The 23,186-nt window shown below is 39.3% G+C and overlaps 1 protein-coding gene across 1 annotated transcript in view; it reads left to right on the top strand.

Annotated features, from left to right (window-relative positions):
- Positions 1-121: 121 nt before the first annotated feature.
- APOO (apolipoprotein O) overlaps positions 122-23,186 on the top strand; it is a 52,803-nt gene continuing 29,738 nt past the window's right edge. Inside the window, exons 1-4 of the mRNA XM_011378453.2 lie at positions 122-289; positions 18,669-18,776; positions 19,922-20,041; positions 22,467-22,521. Of these exons, the coding sequence (XP_011376755.1) occupies positions 281-289; positions 18,669-18,776; positions 19,922-20,041; positions 22,467-22,521 (292 nt within the window). The 5' untranslated portion in view covers positions 122-280. The remainder of the gene's footprint in view (positions 290-18,668; positions 18,777-19,921; positions 20,042-22,466; positions 22,522-23,186) is intronic.

Here is a 23,186-nt window from a genome sequence, read left to right as displayed (position 1 = left end):
GCCTAGCAACCGCCGGCGCAGGGGCGGAGCTTCTGGGAGGCGGGGCTTGAGTTCATCTGAGGCGTGAGGCGCTACGCGCTGCGGCTTAGTGACGTCGTTCCCAGCCCCCGGCTTCCGAACAAAGTCTTCGCAGAATTGAATTGGCTGCACCACTACCACCCGCCCCGCGGCCCACTTGCGCGCGGAGGAATCAGGCCCCATCCGGCCGCCGTAGCGGCCTCTCTGTAGTAGGCGGGGCCTAGACTGCGGTGACCCTGCCAGAGCCGCCGATGCCAGCGACATGTTCAAGGTGAGAACGTGGAGCCAGGTCACAGCTGTCACCGCCCCCTCCCGGCCTCCCGGAACCCTCCCCACGCTCTCGTGGGCCTCTCTGGGGGCCAGGGCCGGCTTGCCCGGAGGTTTTTCCTGCCTCCGGGCCGGCTGCGTCCCGGCTCTGCGGTTCATTCACCTGTCCGCTTGAAGCCAGCGGCTGCCGGGCGGAGGCGTGAGACTCGGGGTTGGGTGGGTGGGGCCATTTGGGTCGTGCTCTCGTGAATAAAACACTTTGAAAAACTAAAGAACTCCTCCCCCAAAGTACCCACCCCCTCCTCTGCTGGTGCCCTCTTGCTTGCTTTTGATGGTAGGGTGAGGCCAGCTTCGAGCGCTGCAGGGTTAGGCTTTGGCTGCCTGGCAGGGTCAGGTTTCAGAATGTAGTCTGTGAATGGGGGAAGGTCACTCTCTGAGAGCTGCTGTAGGATGTGGGGGTGGCTGGGGAGTGGCTGGGTGAGGGGGGAAGCTGGAACTTTGCTCCCCTCCTCAGTGAACATTATTTAGTATGGACAAGTAGACCTCCTTTATATTTTATGAATTTGTGTTCTTTGAAATTGTGCAGTGAAGAGTTTGTTTGAAAAAAGTAAATGATAGTTTCTATCATGAAAAACGAATCACAAGCTACCAGAAACTAGTCTACAAATTGTCTTCAAGAAGCATAGCACTTATAAAATAATGCTAATGAAATTGAAATTTGTACTAAAAAGTTGTATTGAGCTCCTGCAATGTGCTTTGGGCACGTTAGTACAGGCTATAAAATCAGAAGATGGATTTTGCCTTCCAATCATGGCATTGCTATCTTCTAGCTGTGTGACCTTGGGTAAGTCACTTAACCTCTCTGTGCCTGTTTTCCCATTGGTGAAATTGGGGGACTAGCGTCTACCTTATAGGGTTGTTATAAAGAATAAATAAGTATGTGTAAGCACTTGAAAGGGGCTCTGGCACATAGAAATACCGTCTAAGCATTTGCTTTCATTTTGTTTTCAGGCAGCTCACAGTTTTATTAGGACGACAGATTCCATAAGCAACTTGCATTTGTTTGATTAATTTGTGTTGAACACCTATTATGTGCTAGGAGCTCAGCTCAGTTTTAGGGTTGCAATGACAGAGGCTATGCTGTGATCAGTTGCCATGGGTATCAACAGTATACTGTGGTAGTAAAAGGAGAGCAGAATCTACTCTGCCTAAGGGGTTCTTAACCTGTGGTCCTCAGCCCCTCAAAGTGTCTGTGTAGAATCCAGGGAGTCCCTGAACTCTGATGGAAAAAAATATCTTTGTTTTCACCAATCTCCAGTTGAAATCTAGTAATTCCTTCAGTTGTGAATATAAGGAACTGTCTCAGTTATCTGTTGCTGGAGAACGAACCATTGCAAGCCAGCACCTTAAAACAACAATGATTTATGCTCACCATCTGTGGGTTGGCTGGGCAGTACTGCTGGCATCCTCCAGTGGCTCAGTTCAGCTGGTGGCAACACTAGGAGATGGTCTTACTCCCATGTGTGGGGGCTGGGTACTTCTCAATGTGCTTAGCTTGGGCTTCCTCACATGGTTACCTGGTTCTAAGAGGGCAAATTCCAATGTGTAAACTTAACTGCTTGCATCACATTTGCTGATGTCAAAACAAGTCACGTGGATAAGCCCAGGGTCAATATGGTAGGGGACTACACAAGAACGTGAATATGAGATGTGGTTCACTGGGAACCATTAATTTAATAAGTTACTATGGCAACAAATCAGTATTATTAAGAGTACCTGTCACCAATAGAAGTCACAGAACCAATGCAAGTCACAGACGTTTTCATATCTCATTACAGATGTTGCAGATCTCAAAATGTCATTTATGCTCATCACTACAAAATTACAGTAGTAATAGGATTCACTGTTAGATCTTTTTATTTAATAAGCTAATAAAGAAGCACATATTACTATATCAGATTTTGTGTTTTAAAGATATTTTTATAACTATTGCAATATAATTGGTATTTTTGGCAATTAGAAGCCTTATTTTGAGAAGGTCCATAGGGCTCACCAGACTGCCAAAGAGATCCACGGCATGAAAAAAGTCCGGGCACCCCTATGGACTTCAGGGGAGGCTTCACAGAGCAGACATTTAAATTTAGTTTTGAAAGACAAGTTGGAGTTCCTGAGGTAGCTGAGCTGGCAAACTTCAGCACTGGTACTCCACTGGGGGAAGTGCCAGTAACAGTTCTGTGTCAAGGGAAAGGTAGAATGAGCTGAAATGATTCAAACATGTAGTTTGAATAGAAAAGATTGCAAAAAACCTTGGAGAACAGCAAAGTGTAAGGAGTAGGTAGAGGAAGAGGAGGCCAGAGATGTTTGAGAGGCAACTTTTGAAAAGTCGAAGTAAAAGCACAAAAGAGCGATGTTTAGAAAATCACTGGAGGAAAGTTTCAAGGACAGGTTGTGTTAGAATGCTTTCAGCTGGGAAAACCCAATTGCTTAAATAGTAAGGAAAATGATCTCATAAAGTGCAGAGGAGAGGTGGACTCCTGTGGGTCAACAATGTCATCAAGGACCCATCTCTTTCTTGACTTTCAACAGTAAGATTGGTTCCCCTATGGTTGCAAGATAACTGCCTGTAACACATGTTTTCCCATTCTTTCTCTTGCTCTTTCTAGATAAGCCCAGGGTCAATATGGTAGGGGACTACACAAGAACTCTTTCTCTTTCTAGAGCAAGAGAAAGAGAGGACAAAACTCTCATGCTTGGATTATGCTCTTCAGTCTGGTTGGACCAACTTAGAGCAGGTGTTTGCTCCTGACCCAATAGCGATTGCTGGGGGAATGCCATGCTCTGACTGGCTTAGACACAGGATCGGTCAGGGTAGGGTCACTTTACCCAAATCATATGAGAGAGAAATGAATTCTTAAACAAAGCGGAGGAGTGGAGACTGGATGTGCAACCATCAATGTCCATTACAGAAAGATGAGTTAGTTAAGTTTGGAGAAGCATCAATTGATTTGGGCAATTTGGAAAGTTTTCATGATACATGTAGATTTTTGATGGAAGTGAAAGCTAAATTAATATGGTTGGTGACTGAGATGTATAAATACAATAATAAGCTTGACTGTCAAGGGAAGGAGAGAATATGCTAACTAGGGGGACATGTTGGGTCAAGATTCTAGAGTTGTTTTGTTGCAGTAGTCAAGATTTGGCAATGTTTATGGCCTAGGGAGGAATGTAGGGAGGGAGCTTTTACAAGAGAGAATCTCTTCCTCCTGTGAGATGGAAAAAGGATGGGAGCGATTGTAGACCAGTCATTCTCATCTGGATGGTACCACCCACTTTGAGTACCTTTTGGAAACTCGGGTTAGTCTCACATCTTTAATTTAGTTGTGTTGAACATTTATGAACAGAAATGCAAGTCTTATAAATCTTTCCTTTTTTGTTCTCTATTATGTTACTGTCGGTACTGATCTACTGGTCTCTTTGTTTTGGACTTAATGTGTGTAAGTGGGTGATGAATTTTATTTCAAGATAGCAAAAGAGTTACTTAAAAATATTTGTCATAAAATGTCGGTGTTAGGTTTAGTTGAGAACCAGTGCTTCTCAAACTTTAATATGCACACAACTCTTGTTTAAATTCAGATTCTGCTTCAGTAGAACTAGGGTGGGACTTGAGATTCTCTCCATTTTTTTTTAACAACTTCCTGGATGATATAGATGCTGCTGGTCACCCATCATACTTTGAATAGCAATAACTGAGGCAAATTGGTAGATGAATGGTTTCTTGTGTTTTCAAGGGCGAGTGATTTTATGAGCGTAGTGGAATTTGGAAGAGGCACTGACCAAGGAACAAAAAAGAGAGGCTTTGAGGGCTTTGCTGAGAGCTGCTAAGGCAGATCTATCACGATTGCAGTCTGGGAGTGGGAACAGAACAAATGGTAGGATTGATCTTGGTTTGGGAGTTATCAGCTTGAATCACCTAGGACTGGAGGGCAAAGGAGTTGATAGTATAGGTGTTGGTGGAAAAAGTACAGTGCCTGCCTAGTTATGTGCACATATAATTAAAATATTTAAACTGTGACCATTGTCTTAGCTATTCATTTTCAGGCCAGTAGGGGGCACTGGTGGATTAAAAAACACATTTGAAAAGCTGCACAGTGTTCAATGCATTCTTTTGCAGGAAGCAGCTTTTCTGGGTGCTGCTTCAGCGAGCTTGAATATTGAATACATACACCCAGTCCCGATTCACATCACTAGATTTCATTTATTACACAAATGTTTGTCATGGGCTGGGCATCGTGCTGTAACCTGGAGGGTACAAATGAAAACAAACAAACAAACAAACAAACCCAATTCTTACCTAGGAGAGAGTCCCAGATTTGGCTACACATCAGAATTATTCAAGAGACAAATAGTTTCCAGGACTCAGACCATAGATAAGATTTAGTTTATAAGTGAGGTCCACAAACCTTTAGTTTTGAAAAAGCCCCTGAGGTGACTATGAAAATTCCATTGCAGGAGCTCACAATGCTGTTAGCACAGACATAAACAGCTCGTTCTGATGCAGTAGGATAAGTGCTCTCATGTAAAAGCGTTGCAGAAATATAGAGCAGTGGGTCTCGACCTCGCCTTGCACATTAGAATCACCAGGGGAACTTTTATAAGTCCTGATGCCCAGGCTGCACCCAGACCAATGCCATCAGAATCTCGGACTGGGATCTAGGCATCCAGTTTTTAGAGCTTTCAGCCAACTTTGAGAGCCTCTGATTTAGAGGGATGAGCACCAGCAGGGGGCATCAGGAGACATGTAGAGGGGACCATGCTTGCACTGACCTTTGAAGCTGGGCAGACAAGGTCGAAAGGGCCTTCCAAGCAGAGCAGAAGAGCACATGCAAGACACGGAAGTGACAAGAGTTCAGTGCAACGTTAAGACCTTGGGCTTCACCGTGCCACTGTGGGCAAGATACCAAAGTTCTCTATAGTTGCGTCCTCATCTATTAAACAAGGATAAGACTAACAACAACCTCGAATTGTCGTGTGGATTAAATTAACTCAGACCTAAGGTTTAGCACAGAGTGGGTTCCAGTAAATGTGACCTAATAGTAACTTTTAGTTGGCCTCTTGTAAGAGGCTGCTACGGTAGAGTTATGGTGGTGCACATTCTTGGGGCTTTCTGAAAGTATTTTTTTTTTCAAAACTTGGTAGTTGGCTGGATGTGGCAGAGGAGGGAGAAGGAGAATTCAAGTATGTTGCCCAGGCTTTTGGCTTGGAAAATTTAGTAGCTTTTAGAACCATTCATTGAGATGAGAAAGTGGGAGAAGGCCGAGTGTGATTTGCGGGGAGATGATTTGATTTTTTAAGAGGCTGGGCTTGTTGGAATATCTGTGGACATTACAAGATGATAATAAGTTGACATGAAACCCAAGGGTATGGAGTTTTCTTGAGAGCACTGTGGGCTGGAGATGTGGGAATCATCAGATGCCTCAAGGGCGAGAAGGTGGCCTAGTGAAAGCTGGTCTTTATCAATCCCTTCTTGAAGGACAGAGATGTGACCTGTACCCAGAGCTCACTGTGCAGAGGAGCCCGAGGTGACGGTATCCTTGACTATAGGTATTATTATTTCACATATTCTTTGTGGTTGTTTAGTCTTGTAATGCTTTTATTGCCTTTTCTTTTTGAAATTAATTTTCTTTCTTTTTTTTTTAATCATGGTGACATTGGTTAACGAAATCCAGTAAGTTTCAGGTGTACAATCAACAGTATTGAAATTAATTTTCTTATCATGATTAGTATGTTATTAGTACAAACTGAGGGGAAAATTACACTGCTAAATGGAAAAGGAAAATCATCTGTAAATTGGAAAAGTACCATAACTTTTTTACTTGAATATTATTTTAAATGTCACATATTTTGAAAGATAATAAAGATTTTTTTCCCCTTATAACTTAAGCATTTCTGAGAGAATTCTTGATGAATTATAGTGAATACATTATTACTCACATAAATACATGTTTATGTGCAGAATTATTTGGCTTTTTTCCCTCTTTCTTATCCTTCCAAGAAGAAAAAACTACCTTGCACTGCTAGACGCAGTCAGAAAGCACAGGTTCTGCTTCTGTTTATGGTGTTTTTGGTTTCTGGCAGAGTGACCTCAATGAGATTTCTTAATCTCTTGGCATCCCCTTATCGAGGTATTGTGGGGACAGTAATACGCCCCTCCACATTGCACAGTATTGTTGGGAGGTTCAAATGCGATAACATGTGTGAAAAGCACATTAAACTACAAAGCACGAGATGAATGTAAAGTGTTTCAGCCCCTTCTGTATCACATCTGTCCACCGAGGTAATCTAGAATTTCAGGTTAGCACTGTGGATTTAGGACTATAAAAGAGATTAGACTTGGATAAATTCACTGATCATTTGGAACTGAATTCTGCTTAAGGCCACTGTAACATTCTTCCATCTACTTCTAAAATGCCAATAGCCTCTCGTGTGCAGCTAACACTGGAAGAGAAGAAAGTAGATGAATTATACCTTAAAAGAATGGGGGCAGAGGCAAAATGGAGAACTATGAATTTATTATTCCATGAAGCCCATGCATATTTTAGACTTTTATGATATAAAGGTTTAACTTATAATCTGTATGTACATGTGCTTCACACCCATGTCCTTTCTAGACTAAACTAGAACTTCTTAGAGGCTAAGAAATGAACTTTGTTATTTGTATTGTACATTTAAAATTATTGCACCTAATTAGATGCATAAGAAATCTCTATAGCAAAGATATGTAGTTGTTTCAAAAACTTGAGAGTTATTAATAGTATGACAGGGAAATACCAAAAGATTTTTAAAATGAAGGAATTAAAAGAGTTTGTATCAGTTGATTTTCTGCAATAATGCCTAAGTGGAATTTATGATTAGTGCATACAGCATGAAACTTACGTAGATGTTTTCGGGGGCGGAAAAAAAATCTCAGTCTAAAGATATATTTTAGAATTTGGAAGTTGTTTTTTACATTTGCTAATTTTTCTTAATTTTGGCATGGCCTCATGCCGGTGTTGTTAGAAAGCTTGAACAGTGTCAGTTTCTTAATGTAGTGAGCTTTAAAACTTGTGTTCATTGTGTGCTAAAACTTGTAGAAGCAAGAATTTAGAGCAAAGGTTGTAGAGTTTTCAGTATGCTGAGAGCCTATAACTTTGAATAGTAAGCTATATTTTCATGATAATAGTATTATAGATAATACAGTTGTGTTTTGAATGAATATTGTTTTAAAGGCACTTTAAATAAGTCACTCTTTGTTTTCCTACTTCTTTCCGACTCTGAAGCAAGCAGTGTGTTTTATTCAAAGTCCACACTGGCTCCAACTTAAGGATGTCTTTGTTTGGTTCAGTGAAGATGAGGAGCTCTCTATGGGAGCTAGAAATAAATTCACAAGTGCATGTTCCTTGCTTTAGTTGGGAAGGATACCCAGTGGTCTCTTTTTTTTTTTTTTCCAGCTGTGTCTATTCATTCCTTTGAATGGTCTATTTAAATAGGATGTGTGAAAATAATAAAGGTTCATTCATCTCACAAATGTCAGTCCTTTTGAAATAACAGCCTGTTTTTCCTTTGTGCTTGTTGAAATGAATCTCCTCTTCCATTAGAGGTGCTGATTCAAGTGTGGCATTATGATGTGGGATAAACCTGTAAGTGAGTAAGTAAGTACCCGGTGATAGGGAGTACTTCGACAAGTTTACCTAACTCTGATGATGGCTTACCTAACTTGGCAAATATTGACTCTGAGCTTGCTTATGGAGTCACATCATTTGGGAGCACTGTTAAAAGTTGTTATGTATAGGCTAAATATTGACTTGACTTGTTCCTTATTTTCGTGGAAATTTTCATTATGAGTCCAGATTATGTTAAATTCACACAGAAAAATAATAAACTTGTCTGATAAACAGGAAGGAAATTGAGCTGAATTGAACCTTGCACGTGATTTTTTTCCCAAAAGAATTTTGCAGTTTTGCTTTCCTTAAAGAAGAAAAAGCCCATGACTAACAGACAAGGTTGAAGGCAGTTGTCATCCGTGAATTTGGCATTCTCTGTGCGTGTAGTGGTCTGTTAGGAAACGAAACCTATTAGGAAATGTTCTGTTTGCACACAGTGATCTATTAGGAAATGAAGGCTGGATAAACTTTACTTTGACAGAATAGCTCTTCCTCTTAGAAAATGAAGATTTTTTTTTAGTTGCTTGAAAATATAGAAACATTTGAAAGGCAAGTCTTGAAGTAAATGTTCCCCTGTGGTTTTCTTTTACTACCTATGTTCCCTTAACTCAGAAAAGAATGGATGGATCTCGGGATGCCATTCTGAGAGAGACAGAGAGAGAGAGGGACAGAGAGAGAGAGAGACAGAGAGAGAGAGAGAGAGACAGGCAGACAGACACACACAGAAAGAGACAGAGAGATATAGAGAGGGGGAAGGGAAGAGGAGGGAAAGGAGGGAAAGTGGAGGGAGAGAGGGAAAAAAATATACATATATATACGTACGTATATATACACATATAGGAGTTTTAGGTAAGCAGTCATAAGTTTCTGTTTGAATGAGGAAGTTCAAAATAAATTTGAAATATGATAAATTGTATGTCGTCAGTGTTCCAAGTCTGTGAAACCAGTGCAGCTCAACCAGATGACTCAAAACTTGCCTGAAGGAACAATTATCTCACTCTTTGGCCCTGAGGTTTCCTTCCTGTTTATCAGACACGTTTATCATTTTTTTGTGTATGAATTTAACAAAATTTGATAACTATTTTTAAAGAGTAGGAAATGAAACAATTACAGATGAAGCATAGTTTCTTTGCTTTGCTGACCTAATTTTGTGGTGAATTCGCCCTCCAATGATAAAATAGAAGTTGGTGTTCCGTAAGAAAATGATAATGTAATTCTTGAAAGCAGACTCATTATTTTTCTGCTGTCACCTCTTTAGATCACTGTCTGTCTGTAGTGGTTAAGGTAGAACAAGGAGATATCAATTACTCCAGTAGAAAATTATAGAATCGAAAGCTTGTCATAAAGTAGTTCTGCTTGTCGTAGTTGGGAGACAGTTTTTCTTTTTGTTGGTTAAAGTCTGAACTCTTAAAATATTGGCTACCTAATTCCTTCACTATGATACAGATTGAAATAATTGTGGTTTCTGTTGTTGTTGAAGTATAAGTGCTCTCAAATGTATATATCAAAATGAGTGCCCATCAAAACAGTCTTTTCGAGAGGACAGTTAATTATCCAAACATGCTGTCACTGATCAATATACTTATGCCAAAAATATCATCACTGATCAAAACATTTTGTCCCTCTTTATTTGGAGTTATCTTCTTGGTGGCAAATTCTTTAGGCTATCCTCAGGAGCCAGCCATTTTTGTTCTTTGCATATTATAACAAAATAATATTCATTGTAAAAACTTCAGGAAATGCGAATAATACTAAAGAATCACCTTTAATCCCACAATCTATAAAAAACCACTGTTAATATCTTTTCAGACTCGTTTCTGGGCATACTTATGTATTCCCTCAGTTTGACATTTTCAAAAAAACTCAACCCCCTCCCTTTTAAAACAAAGGCCATTTTCTTATCAGTTTTTCTCATTCATTTCAAATATATTGAGACCAGTTTTCTTATAAGCTTAAAATTTGATCTGAAGTCATTTAGAAATGGAAACCACATGATCACATGTTAAAAGTAAATGTCCTTTACTTATTTGTTATATAAATAGTTGCAATAAATTCTGACTCAGTATATGATTTATCAAGGCTACTACTTTAAAGAAAAAATATTTTTCTGAGGAGGTGTAGTTTATTTTTCTTTCTGGCTGCAGTGAGTTTTTCTGTTTTACCGTCTTAACAATTTTTTTTTAATTTCATATATTTTTTGTTGTAAAAAGTCACATAAGAAAATTTACCGTCTTAATCTTTTTTAAGTGTACAGTTCAGTAGTAGTAACTGTATTCACATTAATGTGGAAAAGATCTACAGAATTTTTTTATTTTACAAAACTAAAACTTTGTACCCATTAAACAATTCCCCATTTCCTCCTTCCTCCAGCTCCCAGTAACCACCATTTTTACAGTATTTGTCTATTGTGACTGGTCTTTTCACTTAGCGTAATGTACTCAAGCTTCCAATATTCCATTGTATGTATATGCCACATTTTCTTTCCTCTCTAATTTTCTATGGACACGTGGGTTATTTTCACTTTTTGGCTATTGTGAATAATGCTGCTGTGAACATGGGTTTGCAAATATATCCCCAAGACCCTGCTTTCAATCATTTTGGATATACACCTAGAAGTGAGATTGCTGGATCATATGGTGATTCTACTTTTAATTTTTTGAGGGATCTTCGTACTGTTTTCCTTAACAGTTGCACCATTTTACAATCCCACCAACAGTGCACAAGGGTTCCAGTTTCTCTATATCCTCACCAACACTTGTTATTTTCTGTCTTTTTATAGTGGCCATCCTAAAGGGTGTGAGGTGAGAAAATACCTATTTAAAAATTATATAAATAATACCGAAATAACTTTTTCTTGTAAAAGTCAAAACAGTATAGTTAAGATAATTATCAGGTTTCCATTGTCTCTTTCCCTCTAAGCACCTTCTCAGAGAAAGTCTGTTACCAGTTTGGTGTGTCGCCTCCAGATTAGAAAGGATTGCTGTATAAAATGTAGATACCAAACTGGATGCTCATTCTCTGGGGAGAGCATATTCTTTTAATGTATTAAGAATATGAACTCAATTAGTTTCTCTGTATTTTTAATTCAATTCACGACATTACTAAAGACAGCAATGCGGCCTGATTTGGACAAAATTGTTGATTGTTTTCATCATTTTGCTTTACCCTGAATTCTTTTACATAGTTTATTTTTTGTTTGATGTTCTCTTTTTAGAACAAGAATACCTCAAAAGTATTGTCAGTTTTCATAGACCTTTTTTAAAAAATCCGTTTCAGATTTTTACCTTTTAAATAACTGAAAAGAATCAGATTAAAAGTATTTTGTTTTTAAATGAAAAAATGCTTGCAGATGGAAATTGTTTCAGAAAAGGTTGATTAAAGATACAAAAATGGTGTGACATTTGGGGGGAATAATATATAATTGTGCCTCATTTCCTGTAAATAGGGAAATATCTAATTTTAAATGGCATTTACTTTAAAATGTTCCCAAATATATTTATTTTCTATAGTAATAGATATAAAAATGATCTTATACAATAACTTTGGAAACAGCTGCACATTTTAATGTACAGGTTATATGACACAGCTAAAATGTAATAATTAAAGCATTAGATTTATTTATGCTATTTTTGATACAAAATTATTTTGAGTAGATTATCATCAAAACCCTGTCTGACCTTGATATTAAAAAGGAACTTTTTGATTGGAATTGTTTTTGCTATTAAAGTAGCAGCCATGGTTTATGGTTGTCTGCGTTTGCTCCATGTGGAGATCTTATCTACTTATGAGTATAACTGAAAAGATTGTGATGTGTCACAAATCATCCTCATTTTCCAAACCTTTGGTTTCTTTCGTTACTGCTCTTTACTGAGGCTGTTCGTATCTGTTGGGTAAACTTGCTAAAAAAAGGGAGGGAGGGCGAGTGGGTGCCAGGCAGGTAGGCAGCCATAAACTTTCTGATTGTTGATTCTGCCTTCTCTCTGCAGTTGTTTCTCAGAAGTTCCAGTCGTGGTACATTATTCCTTTTTCCATGTTACTCCTGTCCCTTGTCTCTTGGTGCACTTATCACAGGTGGTGTAATTATTTGTTTATCCACTTTATTAGATTGTGAAGGCAGCAACCACATCTTATGTTTTTGAAGTGTTATTGTTTCATTAAAGAGTTGCTTTGATGTTGTCCTTTGAGGTGGGGAAACTTAGAGAAAAACAGGTTCTGGAGAAAGAGAATTCATTATGAGGTAGCGATTGAAAAACCTGACGAAGATGTTGTGGGGAGTTAGACATACAAACCTGAGGTTTAGGGAGAGGCTATGACTGGGAATGCTGGTTTGGGCATCAGTAACATAGGGTGGGAGTTGAAGACTTAGATTTAAATGAAATTGCTCTAGAGTGAGAAGAGAAGAGGGTTAAGGCCTCATCAACCTTGGAGAGATGGGCAGAGGAAGAGAAGGCCCAAAAGAAGAGCTAAAGAGTGCCCTACAAAGCGTGTAGAATGGAGCCAGAGTAGAATCTTGGAAACAAAGAAAGAGAGAGTTTGAACATGGTGGAGTGGTCGCCAGTTTCAGGGCGCAACCGAGATGCCAGATGTTCATTGGAGTTTAGTAGCTTGGAGACCATCGGTGGCCTTGAGGAGAACAGTTTTTAGGTACTTTGAGTAGTGAAGGGAGGAGAGAATGAAGTAGAGAAAGCAAACAGTCTTTCTTTCTAACTTGGTGTTGAAATATAATATACATACAGAAAAATGCACAGATCACAAGTGAATTTTTACAAACCGACCATACTAGTATATCTAGTACTCTAGAAGCTCTCCTGGCCCTTCTAGTCACTCCCTTGCTTGCTAAAGGTATCTACTATTCCGCCTTCTAACCATAGTCTATTTTAAAAATAAATTTGTCCGTGGAGGGAGATAAAAGGATAGAGTGGTAGTTAGGGAATTAGGGGTGGAGGGTGATGGTTGTGTTTTGTTTAAGATGAGTAAGATTTTCTTGAAGGTAAATAAATTCCATAAGTTCTCTAGCCGGTGGCCAGTCACTGTTTCTTTTTATGTCTAGGACAATTTTCATTTCATTCTTTTCAGATGTTTTTTAAAGTATGTCAGAGTGTTTATACAAACTAAGTTGAATAACTGTTCCTCGAGCTTCTGCTTGTGCAGTAGTGATTTTCTAAACGTGGCCGATCATGGGAATAGTTTCTTAAGCACCTCTTAGGTTTACTGGATGAGACACTCTCGGAATCTGTGCTTCTAAAAAACTCCCCAAATAATTCTGAAACCTCATGTACACAGGCCTGCAAAGCGAGGCTTACATTTTATTAAAAAGGAAACTGGTATATATTTTAAATGGAAGGTCTAATAAGGTAATAGACCTGTAACTGTGGGAGAATAAAGGGTGAAAAAGAAAGCTAGTTGTCAGAGTTTTGAGACCCAGCATTATTGAGCATCCTTGAATATTTCTGAAGGTGGCTTATTTAGCTTGAGGCTTTTGCTTTTCAAGCAGTTTTACTGGGACACAATCAGAAAGTGGTCTTGGAGCTAGAGTTATGGGGAGTAAACAAGGACAGTTTAGCCTTCTGGGTACCCATTATGATCTGAGTGCTTATGACATCACCAGATTCATATGTTGGTTAACTGTGCCCAAGAATCTGCTGGAGCTGAAGGCTAAATTCAAGCTTATGCTTCAGTCTTTTTTAAAAAGATTATTTTTAAAATTGTGACCTGAGTCTTTTCAGTAGACTCAGAAACTTCCTGGAAACCCTGTAAAGGCAGGGACCTTAAGTGTGTGTCCTATTTAGCACTGTGCCTGATATGAAGTAATTATGCAGTAAATATTTGTTTTTGCAATCAATTTCTAGTTGACCTCTTCTAATTGTTATATATAACCCTGGTTTCCTTGCCAGATTTGTTTTGCTCTTATTGGTCCTTGATGAGGTTCAGTGGAGAGATTAAGAAGCGAAAGCCTTTAAGACAGTGGTGGCGTATCCCTTACCACAACACTTCTTATTAGGGCCCTATCCAACCAATTGCAGATCCTGGCGCTCAGTTTCCATTGATGATTAAACCCCCTGTGAGTTATGTGAAATAGAAATCGAAAGACAAAGCGAGAGAGTCCAAAGGTCTAAGATGGAGAATATACCTTGATAGGGGTACAAGATCTTTCTGGGGAATAGAATCAGACAGAAAGAAAGAGACTTGGTTACATGAGCCGGAGAACTTAATAACCACCCCACCCCCAGTTTGCAGAGCTAAGGGTCTCCAACTCACCTTTGTTTGAGCCAAATTTTAGTTTTCCCTATGACTATGAGTCTCTTACAGCTATATTAAAAACCTCAGACAAGCCAACATTTTGAGGTCCTTACTTTGAGACCCCTAACTAGCTGAATTCCAGAAGAGGCATCTAGTAACTGAAGGATACACTCCAGAGGAAAGGCTAGATCTAAAGCAACACAACCTTTGGATCTAGTTAGTCTGTAGCTTTAGCTTAGCACCCACTGAAGATGCAGCTCTTAACAGAGTGAGCTTGACTTTGATCTCTAGCAAGCCAAACTCATGTGATCCAAAGTAGAGCATGTCTCATGAACTCTTGGAAGGTGCATATGTACCCAACTTTCTGAGCCAAGCCATCTGCGCTGGGTAGAGAGCAAGCTTGGCAAACAAGGATTCTCAAGGACCGTCACTTGGGACAGTGAGTGTGCAGGCCGTGAGTATACACGGGCTAGAGGTTCCAGCCCTTTATCTGAAAAGGTCAAGGAGCAATCTCATTTCCCAGGAGGTATTTTCAATCTGGTTATACAATAACGGAGGTATTTTCAGAACCCCTCATGGAGAGAGAACACCTTTGTTTGTCTCACAAGGCAACCTCAACAGGAGTGCCCACGGGAGAAAAGGTGACAAAGCCAGAGCTTTAATGATTATGACCCAGATCCTGGAAACTGGTCATATCTCTTTTCAGAACATCTAACTTCCAGATGGGTATTCTTTTTCTTCCTTGGGGAGACAAAAGACTGAAGAGAGTGTTTCTTTGCCCCCTATTTTGCCCTCACACTTACCTGGGGGTGATCTCTACCTATTTTAACAGCCTTTCCTTTCTGAAATTCTCATATCGAATGAGTTGGCTTGAACCCTAACAAATGATAGCCACCCAGCAGGGATTCAATGTCCACAGTTCCCATTCGTGATAACATCTGTCCTGGCTGAGGTGGGGTAGTCTCTCACCAAAAGGAGCCCCGTTTGATGGCAGAACGGAAAGGGAGCCACCCATGATGTTGGGCAGCACATCAGTGTCAGCCCTGCCTGCCTGAGGACCTTTCACCCAGGCTCCTCCTGTAGGTTTTTTGTGGCATAGTCAGTGCCTCTCGTTTCTTACCACAGTCAGGTGTATGGCTGACTTATTCCTGGGAATGACCCTTGGCCTGCAGTTCCTACCCCCATATTTTGACATGAATTTGGCACAGTTTAAGTATGCATGGATTCTTTTTAAGATATAATTTACATATATCTCAATTTTTTTAAGTTGTACAGATCTTACAACAATTTGAGTTTTGGCAAATGTATATACTTTCTGTAACCCCATACCCCAGTCAAAATATACATCATTCGTATCACCCCAGAAAGTTCCCTTGTGCCCCTTCTCAGTAAGTTCACCCCCCCCACCGCCCCGCTTCACTCCCAGGCTTCGACTGTTCTTATTTCTAGGTTTGAGACTATGGATTTTAAACCACATACATTTTTTTAAACACATATTTTCTTAAAGTCTGGATGGTGAGAGATGTCACCAATAATATTTATTCAAGTAAATCATTGCTCCTCAATGCAGGGGGATGCCCCCCTGGAGCCTTTTGGCAGTGTCTAGAGACATTTTTGACTCACGACTGGGAGGGGGTGCTATTGGCATCTGGTGAGCAGAGGCCAGGGACACCGCTAAGCCTCCTACAGTGCACAGGATGGCCTCACAGCAAAGAATGACCTGGCCCCAAATGGCAATAGTGCCAAGGTTGAGAAACCCTGAAGTAAATTGTCCTCTCTGCAAAGAGAATTGGGGCCCTGGGGAGTGTTAATCTGTGGATCTCCCAAATCTTTTGGGATGATGTTTGCTTTTTCTTAACTTTGTTTATTTGTTGAGAGCCCCCAGGAAGCTGAAAGGGCAGCTGCAGGAGGTGGCTCTCTTATGTGCTACCGCCCTGTGGCCACAGTTCTTGCTGTAGAACGGGAGTGAGGGCGGGCTAGTAGGGAAGATGAATAGGAGAAAGGGAAGAAGACAACTTAGGCAATACAGTTGGCAGGCTTAGCATAATATTAAAACAAAAATGGATAAGAGGAAAAAAGGTAAAAATTGATCACGAGTTCAATAAAATGTTAACATTTTAAAAGTAAACAAGTTGACAGAATAAATAAGAACAAAAAACAATAGAAGGCCACGAGATGAAAAATAAAATATGTGAAAAGTAGAATTAAGGATTGAAGCAAGGACTGAGAATTAAAAAGGTCAACATAAAGCATTATATCAAATGAGGATGAAGATAAGGGACAATATGAACCCGAGATGCTTGGAGGCTCCGATGCTGGATGGGGCGTAGACTGGGGCAGGGCCCAGCCACTGGTCATGGGGAAAGGAAACAAAGCCTGGGGCGGGGCCAGCTGGCTCAGTGGAAAGTCCCCAGTTCAAGCAGTGTTTTTAGTAGGTCACAGAAGGACACAGAGGGCAGAGAGCACTGACTTTCCACCTCTAGATACCAGCAGCCTAACTGGCCCTCTCCTGGGGTGCGGGGAGGGACCATACTGACTAAGTCAGCAGTAGCTGGCTAACTTTTACCCTGGAAGCAAAAGAAATATGTAGCAATGTTGCCTTGAAATTAAGACCTTTCAAGGTGAACACTTAGTACTTTGGGGTGTGTTAATTATTTTTAAAGCAGTTAAAGTAATAACCACTCTTTTAAATCACTTCTAGCTATTTATTTGCTTCTAAAATATGGGAATTTCCTTTATTTGTGTGACTCCAGGCATACATTTCACCAGACATTTTTGTTATGTTTTATCTGAGATTTATATTTTGTGAGTATTAAAGAATAGCCTAGTCTTTCACGTTACAGGCACTGTAAACCTCAGCGATATGATTTCTGCGATGCTTAATCATGCCTGTGTAGTTAGAGTAAGTCATCTGCTCATTTATTTTTCACCTCATTTCCATTCCTTCATGCAGGCAGTAAACAGTTGTTGAGCATTTATATGCTAGGCATAGTCATGGGCACTAGGAATATAGAATAAGACACGGCCTCATCCTGAATCTTCCTTGCTTTTAGGCAGTTGTACAGAAAGACAAAGCAAATATAGAATATTCTAGGCGTAGGAATCAATATGTGCAAACCCATGATGCTGGAAAACAATTTGGGAGACATATAGGAGGTTCAGGTTTTGTGGGAGATGGCAGAATGACAGATGAGGTTAGAGGAGGTGACTGGGGTCAGATCATAATGGACATCATTTGACCCACATAAAAGTCCTAGGTAATAAATACTGAAGGATCGCAAATAAGGGTTGAAGATAACCAAGTGTGCAGTTTCGAAAGATCATTCTTTTGCGGTATAGTGATTCAAGTCATCAGAGGGCCAGGCGAGCAGTTAGATTGCTGCTAAAATAGTCCAAGAAAGAAATGAGGGCTCAAGGGAAGATTATACAGGAGGGGACAGAGAGAGTGAATTGAGATCATTTAATAGGCACAATTAACAGGACTTAGTTACCAATAGGATGGGAGGTAATGGTGAAGATGACCTCAGAGTTCCTGATCAGGTCATCTAGTTGGGTGGTGGCACCATTCCTGAGAGGAAGCAGAGGAAGAGAGGCAGGCCTGGGGAAAGATGCTCGATGGTCAGGTGCTGTGTAGATGGAGGGGATTATTAAGAAGAAGCTTTCTGACTTGACTCCACAGCACCCATCAGGCCTGGTGTGGACTTGGAGGCACAGACAAGATCTTGATGAGTCGATTTTATTAGTCATGCTTGGTCTGGGGAGCTGCTGTCCCTTCTAAGTAGAAGTGTCTAGAAGTAATAGCATAACTGAGTTGGGAGCTCAGGAGAGAGCTCTGGGCTGGAGCTTCATATCTGGGAGTCGCTGGCTTCATGTCGAAGCCATGGGCTTGAGTGACCCAGTCAGGGACAGCAGGACACAAAGAGACTGTGTTCAGGAACTGAGATTGGGGAGACCAGCTCTGGATAGGAACGGAAAGAGAAACCTTCTGAAAGTTTGATTATTATAATTACAGAAATAAACTCCACTCTGTTCAGTGAATTACTAGGTAGAATCATTAAAAATGTCTTCCCTTGTGTTGGCATGTGTGTGCATGTGTGTGTGTGTGTGGGGGAGTTGAGACTTTTATAATTTTAAGTTTATTCCATATGATTTCTAAAACTATGTATGGGTATGTATGTACATATCTTTTATTTTACTTGAAAGACAAGCAGAAAAACTTAGAAACTACTGTCTTTCAGGAATTCAAGGTGACCTGAAATTTTAAGCCCATGAGAACATGTTTTTTAGGTTCTGGCTTCCATAAAACTTCAGGAAGACCTTTATTTCTCAAAAAACGCAGTAAGCCTTTCAGGGCAGGAGTGGCTGAGGTTACAAAAGTGCCCATGTTAAACACATTCAGTTCATAGCATTGAAAAGCAGCTTAAGATTGCTTCTGTGTTTCAGGTAATTCAGAGGTCCGTGAGGCCGGCCAGCCTGAGTCTGCTCACCTTCAAAGTGTATGCATCACAGAAAAAGGAGTCACCTCACAAAACTTCCTTGAAGGTTAATGAGGTAACATGCTGTTCATGTTGTGACATATTTTGAATGTCTGATTTACTTACTGTAGAAAGTACACAAATTATATATCAGGAAGATATGACATTTTAGAAGATATTTACTAGAAGGAAATATATTTCTTTATAGTTTGTTTTTATGTGGGAAGCTACTAAACTAGCTTTTTCAACAGATAAACTTTAATTGATGGTAGTTAGCTTAGGACACAATATTTTCTAGATTTTTAGTGGGGAGTCTGTTATGTCCCAGTAGATTGCAAGCATAGCTCCCCTCTAAATGATCTGCCTGATTCTAGACTGTCTCGATCAAGACAAGAAAACATGTGTACTTTAACTCTCTAAAAAATTAAAGACCTAGCTTCATTCTGCTTCTTGGCTGAATTAGAGGCTCATAAATAGATGCTTAATAAATACTAAATAAATAAAACAGATCTTCTCTCCATTGTTTACATTCTTTTTTGTCTATACTTCCACTGCTTACTTTGGGTATTTGGTTTCTATTGACTTTGAGTAAGGTGACATAAAGATGTACCTTCAATGATGAGCAGGGTTACTTGAACTGTTTACATAAAGCTAATTAGCTATCTTCTGCCTTTTACTCTCTTCTCAAGCCTTGGGACAGTGGCATTTTTGAGGGTGAAGGAGGCAACCAATGGTAGCTGTGAAAAGTTTCTTCTCTGGGTGGGGAACAAAAATAAACGTGCTATTCTGCTTTTTTTTTAGCCCTAGACTGATCATTTGAACTACGTAACATGCTCTTCAGTTACTCTAAAGCTTTTCTTTTTTACCCCCCACCAAACCCACCCTTTAGATTAGTATTATATTTTTTCCAAACTAAATCTAAGGTGGAATACCAAATTCCAGTATATAAAACATATAAGCGGGGAGATGCTTTGTCTGCTACCAGTAGGGCAGAGGGAGCGTAGGACATAGCCCTGCCCTCTTGGCCTTGACCTTATGATTAAGAAAATAGTAAGGTGCAGAGAGCCTCTGAAGCGAGGTTCAGGGTGCACGTAACCATTAGAGTCCTTACAGTTCATGAATTATTAAAAATATGATGCTTACAAATTTGATAATTGATCATTATCTCATTACTGTCTACATTTTTTTTTCTTTTTTTCTTTTTTTTTTTAATGTATGCAGCTTTCACTCTACTCTGTTCCCGAGGGTCAATCTAAATATGTGGAGGAGCCAAGGACCCAACTTGAAGAAAGCATCTCACATCTCAGACAGTATTGTGAGCCATATACAAGTCGGTGTCAGGTACAGCTCTTCCGAAAATGGAGTGAACACATTTCTGTTTAGAGTCAATAGCGAAAAGTCTGTATCGGCTGCATGTTTTCAGAAAAAGGCATGATTAAGGGCCCCAACTTAAGAGTGCCAAACTTACAAGTATTCATCAGTGTTATCTGGGGCGGGGGGAAGTAGAGAGCCCTCACTTCCTGGTGGGGGCTGTTGCCATAGCTACACAGAGAATTTCACTCCCACTGGGCAGCATGGAGGGCTGGTAAGTATCTTGTTGATCACAGCTATGAAAACTTTACTGTGAGGGCTGGTAAGTATCTTGTTGATCACAGCTATAAAAACTTTATTGTCTACTAGGAGAGGATATGGGGCTGAAACTCTAATAGAAGAAAAAGGACACAGTATAAACATTTATATCAAAATTGGGATGTCCTGTCCCCCACCCCCCCAAGGTTCTACAAATAAGTATCACTTTATTTTTATTTTATTTTTTAAAATTATTTTTATTTTTCAATTCCAGTTGCCAAATCAGTATCACTTTAAACAGGAATGGTTACAGAGCATTTTGAATGCTATAATACGAGGGTAAATAACTAAAAAGGGTGGAATAACATATTTGAATACTGACTACTTGCCCCAGTAAACAAAGAACTGCCAGTACAGATTGGCTTCTGTCACTGCTTAGGTTTTAGATCAGGCATTTGTCATTTTCGTGAAAGCAGTTCTGTGATTTTGAACACTAAAACCAAAGTTTACAATCCACAGGATGCTCTTGCAGGCTTTGATACATATGTTTGCTGCACTTGATCTTGATTTTGAAAATTGATGAAAAATTTGTAAAAAGTATGTAGATGTGTATGACATGGTCTAGATTTACTTTGCTTGAGATTTACAACTCAATTTTCATTCAGAATATTTAAAATTTTGAAATTTCCACTATGTTGGTGCTAAACCAATTTAGAAAGAAAATGTTAAGCATAGACTCTATCAACAGCATAAATTGGGCCATTATACTTAAGAGTCTTAACAATATTATGGAGTTATGAAATACCTAAAGACTTTATAATAATGTGTTATGAAACTCTTAGACTTTATTCTCTTGTTCTAGAAGATTTTTAAAGCATCTCCTGGTGGTTAAGATAAGGTCAGCAAATTTGTGCAAATTTTTTTTTATCATGTAGGCATGACTACTGTTATGTCTCTCCCTTCCTCCTTTCCTCTCCCCCGCCCCCTGTTTTGGTTATAAAAATACTTTGTCTCTTTTGTTTTCAACCTAAGGTAGCCTTTTGTTTTACCTTTTTGTCTCTGCATGATACTCAGTGTAGCAAAGTGCTGCTTTAGATGATCGAATACTTATCAACATGTTTATTTGCATTACTTCTGCGTAAAAAGATTTTGTGACTGTAATGGTTTTATTTTCCTATAGAATAAAGTCTTCATGCATAGAAATATTTCTAATTCTTGGTTCCTTTTGTAGGCCAACAATTTCTGCCCCTTTCTTCAAGAACGAATTTAATTTTTCTTCATAGTAAAAAGATTATGCTAGCAAAAGAAATGAGCATTCACTCTAGACCCTGATCTGTAGTTTTTTGGGGTTTTTTTTTATGGGCAGAGAAAACTAATAATGGATTTTAATGAAGCAATATTTGGTCTTTTTATGTTCTTTATGTCCTTCCCCAGATTTAGCCTTTATTATTTAAGGCCATTTCTCAGTTTCAGGATAACTTGTCCTGTCTTGAAATAAATTAAATAAAACTGATCCTTTTCCAAGCAGCAGCTGGTTCCGATACCTTCTGATACCTGTATATCTCTTTCCCATCTTCATTGTAGACTTCTTGAAGGTGGGTACTTTCTAGCTAGTCCCTTGTTTTCTTTAGGATCATCTGATGTTTCTGCACAAAGCCCTTTTACTGTTGTTGTTAAGAGAATGTTAACACTTCATTTGCTTCAGGATTGGGGCAAGTGTCTTTCCAAACTTAGATATAGACACCTTTGTCTCATTAGAGCTGGTCGTTCCTGTTTCAAATGGGCAATTTTCGGATACAGGCTCTAAAATGGTAGCAAATCAGGAAGTAGACTTAATATGAAAGACAGATTTATTCTCACAGGGAAAGGATTGCCACTTTAATTATCAAGGAGATTGATTTTTGTGCATTCTCTTCCATTTTAATAGAGAATGAGAAGGATGGGTTTTTGAAACCGCTCTACATGAAATCTTTGCTTCTTGTGGCAATCATAAACCATTCTGCTGAGCAATTTGCGGGGAAGGGGAAGTTACAAAAGAAAAAAGAAAACAAACCAGATAGACAGTATATCTTTGTTCAAAAAGTGTTGATAGCATGATAATTTATGATAATTTATTCAGAGAAGACAAGTACATTTATTGCTTCTTTCTAATCAGCAAAGCCTACTCATTCATTTTTTTTTTTTTTTGCCTTTTTAGGAAATATATTCCCAAACTGAGCCCAAGATGCAAAGTTTGGTTCAGTGGGGATTAGGTAAGTTGATTTTTAATAAGGCAAAATCAGTTTCTTTTAACATCAAACTATTTAATCGGGGTTCCATGGATGGGCTCCAGGAGCTCTGCGAATTCCTTAAAATTGTATACAGAATTTTAGAGCTAGGTAAATTTTTCTGGAAAGATAACCTTTTCATCAGATTTCAGAGGATTAGTGTCCTCACACACTCAGGTAAATTTCTTCAATATCCTTAGGATCATTGGGCTGGCAAGTGCACATACACTAGGTTTTTTCCTTTAAATCAAGTCCCTAACTCACACTAACCCACACTAACTCAACAATAGCTTTTCAGAATCAGGAGAGCTCTTTTGCACAGCTATTAATAAATTTTATAGCGGTTTAGAGGCAGGAAGGAACTGGGTTGGTGTGCCTAGGAAAGGCTTTATTGCATAATCAGTAGTGCTCTTACATTTTTTTCATTGATTTTTATTGTCCTTATTTTGCACATCCACTTAACACATATACTCATAAACTAGGTTCACAGTCTATGTTTTGACTAATCTCAGTCGGGACCTGGTAATATATCTCATTCCCCTGATTGGGCATCTCAGCAAATCAAACTCTTGTTTTCACAAGTGTCTGTTTCCATGATGGAATGAAATAAACATGAGTACAGTTTATTTTTTGCGAAGATCATCGTAGAG

The sequence above is a fragment of the Pteropus vampyrus genome, unplaced genomic scaffold, assembly GCF_000151845.1.
Source record: "Pteropus vampyrus isolate Shadow unplaced genomic scaffold, Pvam_2.0 Scaffold339, whole genome shotgun sequence".
Classification (NCBI taxonomy): domain Eukaryota; kingdom Metazoa; phylum Chordata; class Mammalia; order Chiroptera; family Pteropodidae; genus Pteropus; species Pteropus vampyrus.
The sequence above is the reverse complement of the archived record's forward strand: the minus strand, read 5'-3'. Positions and strand labels throughout refer to the sequence as shown.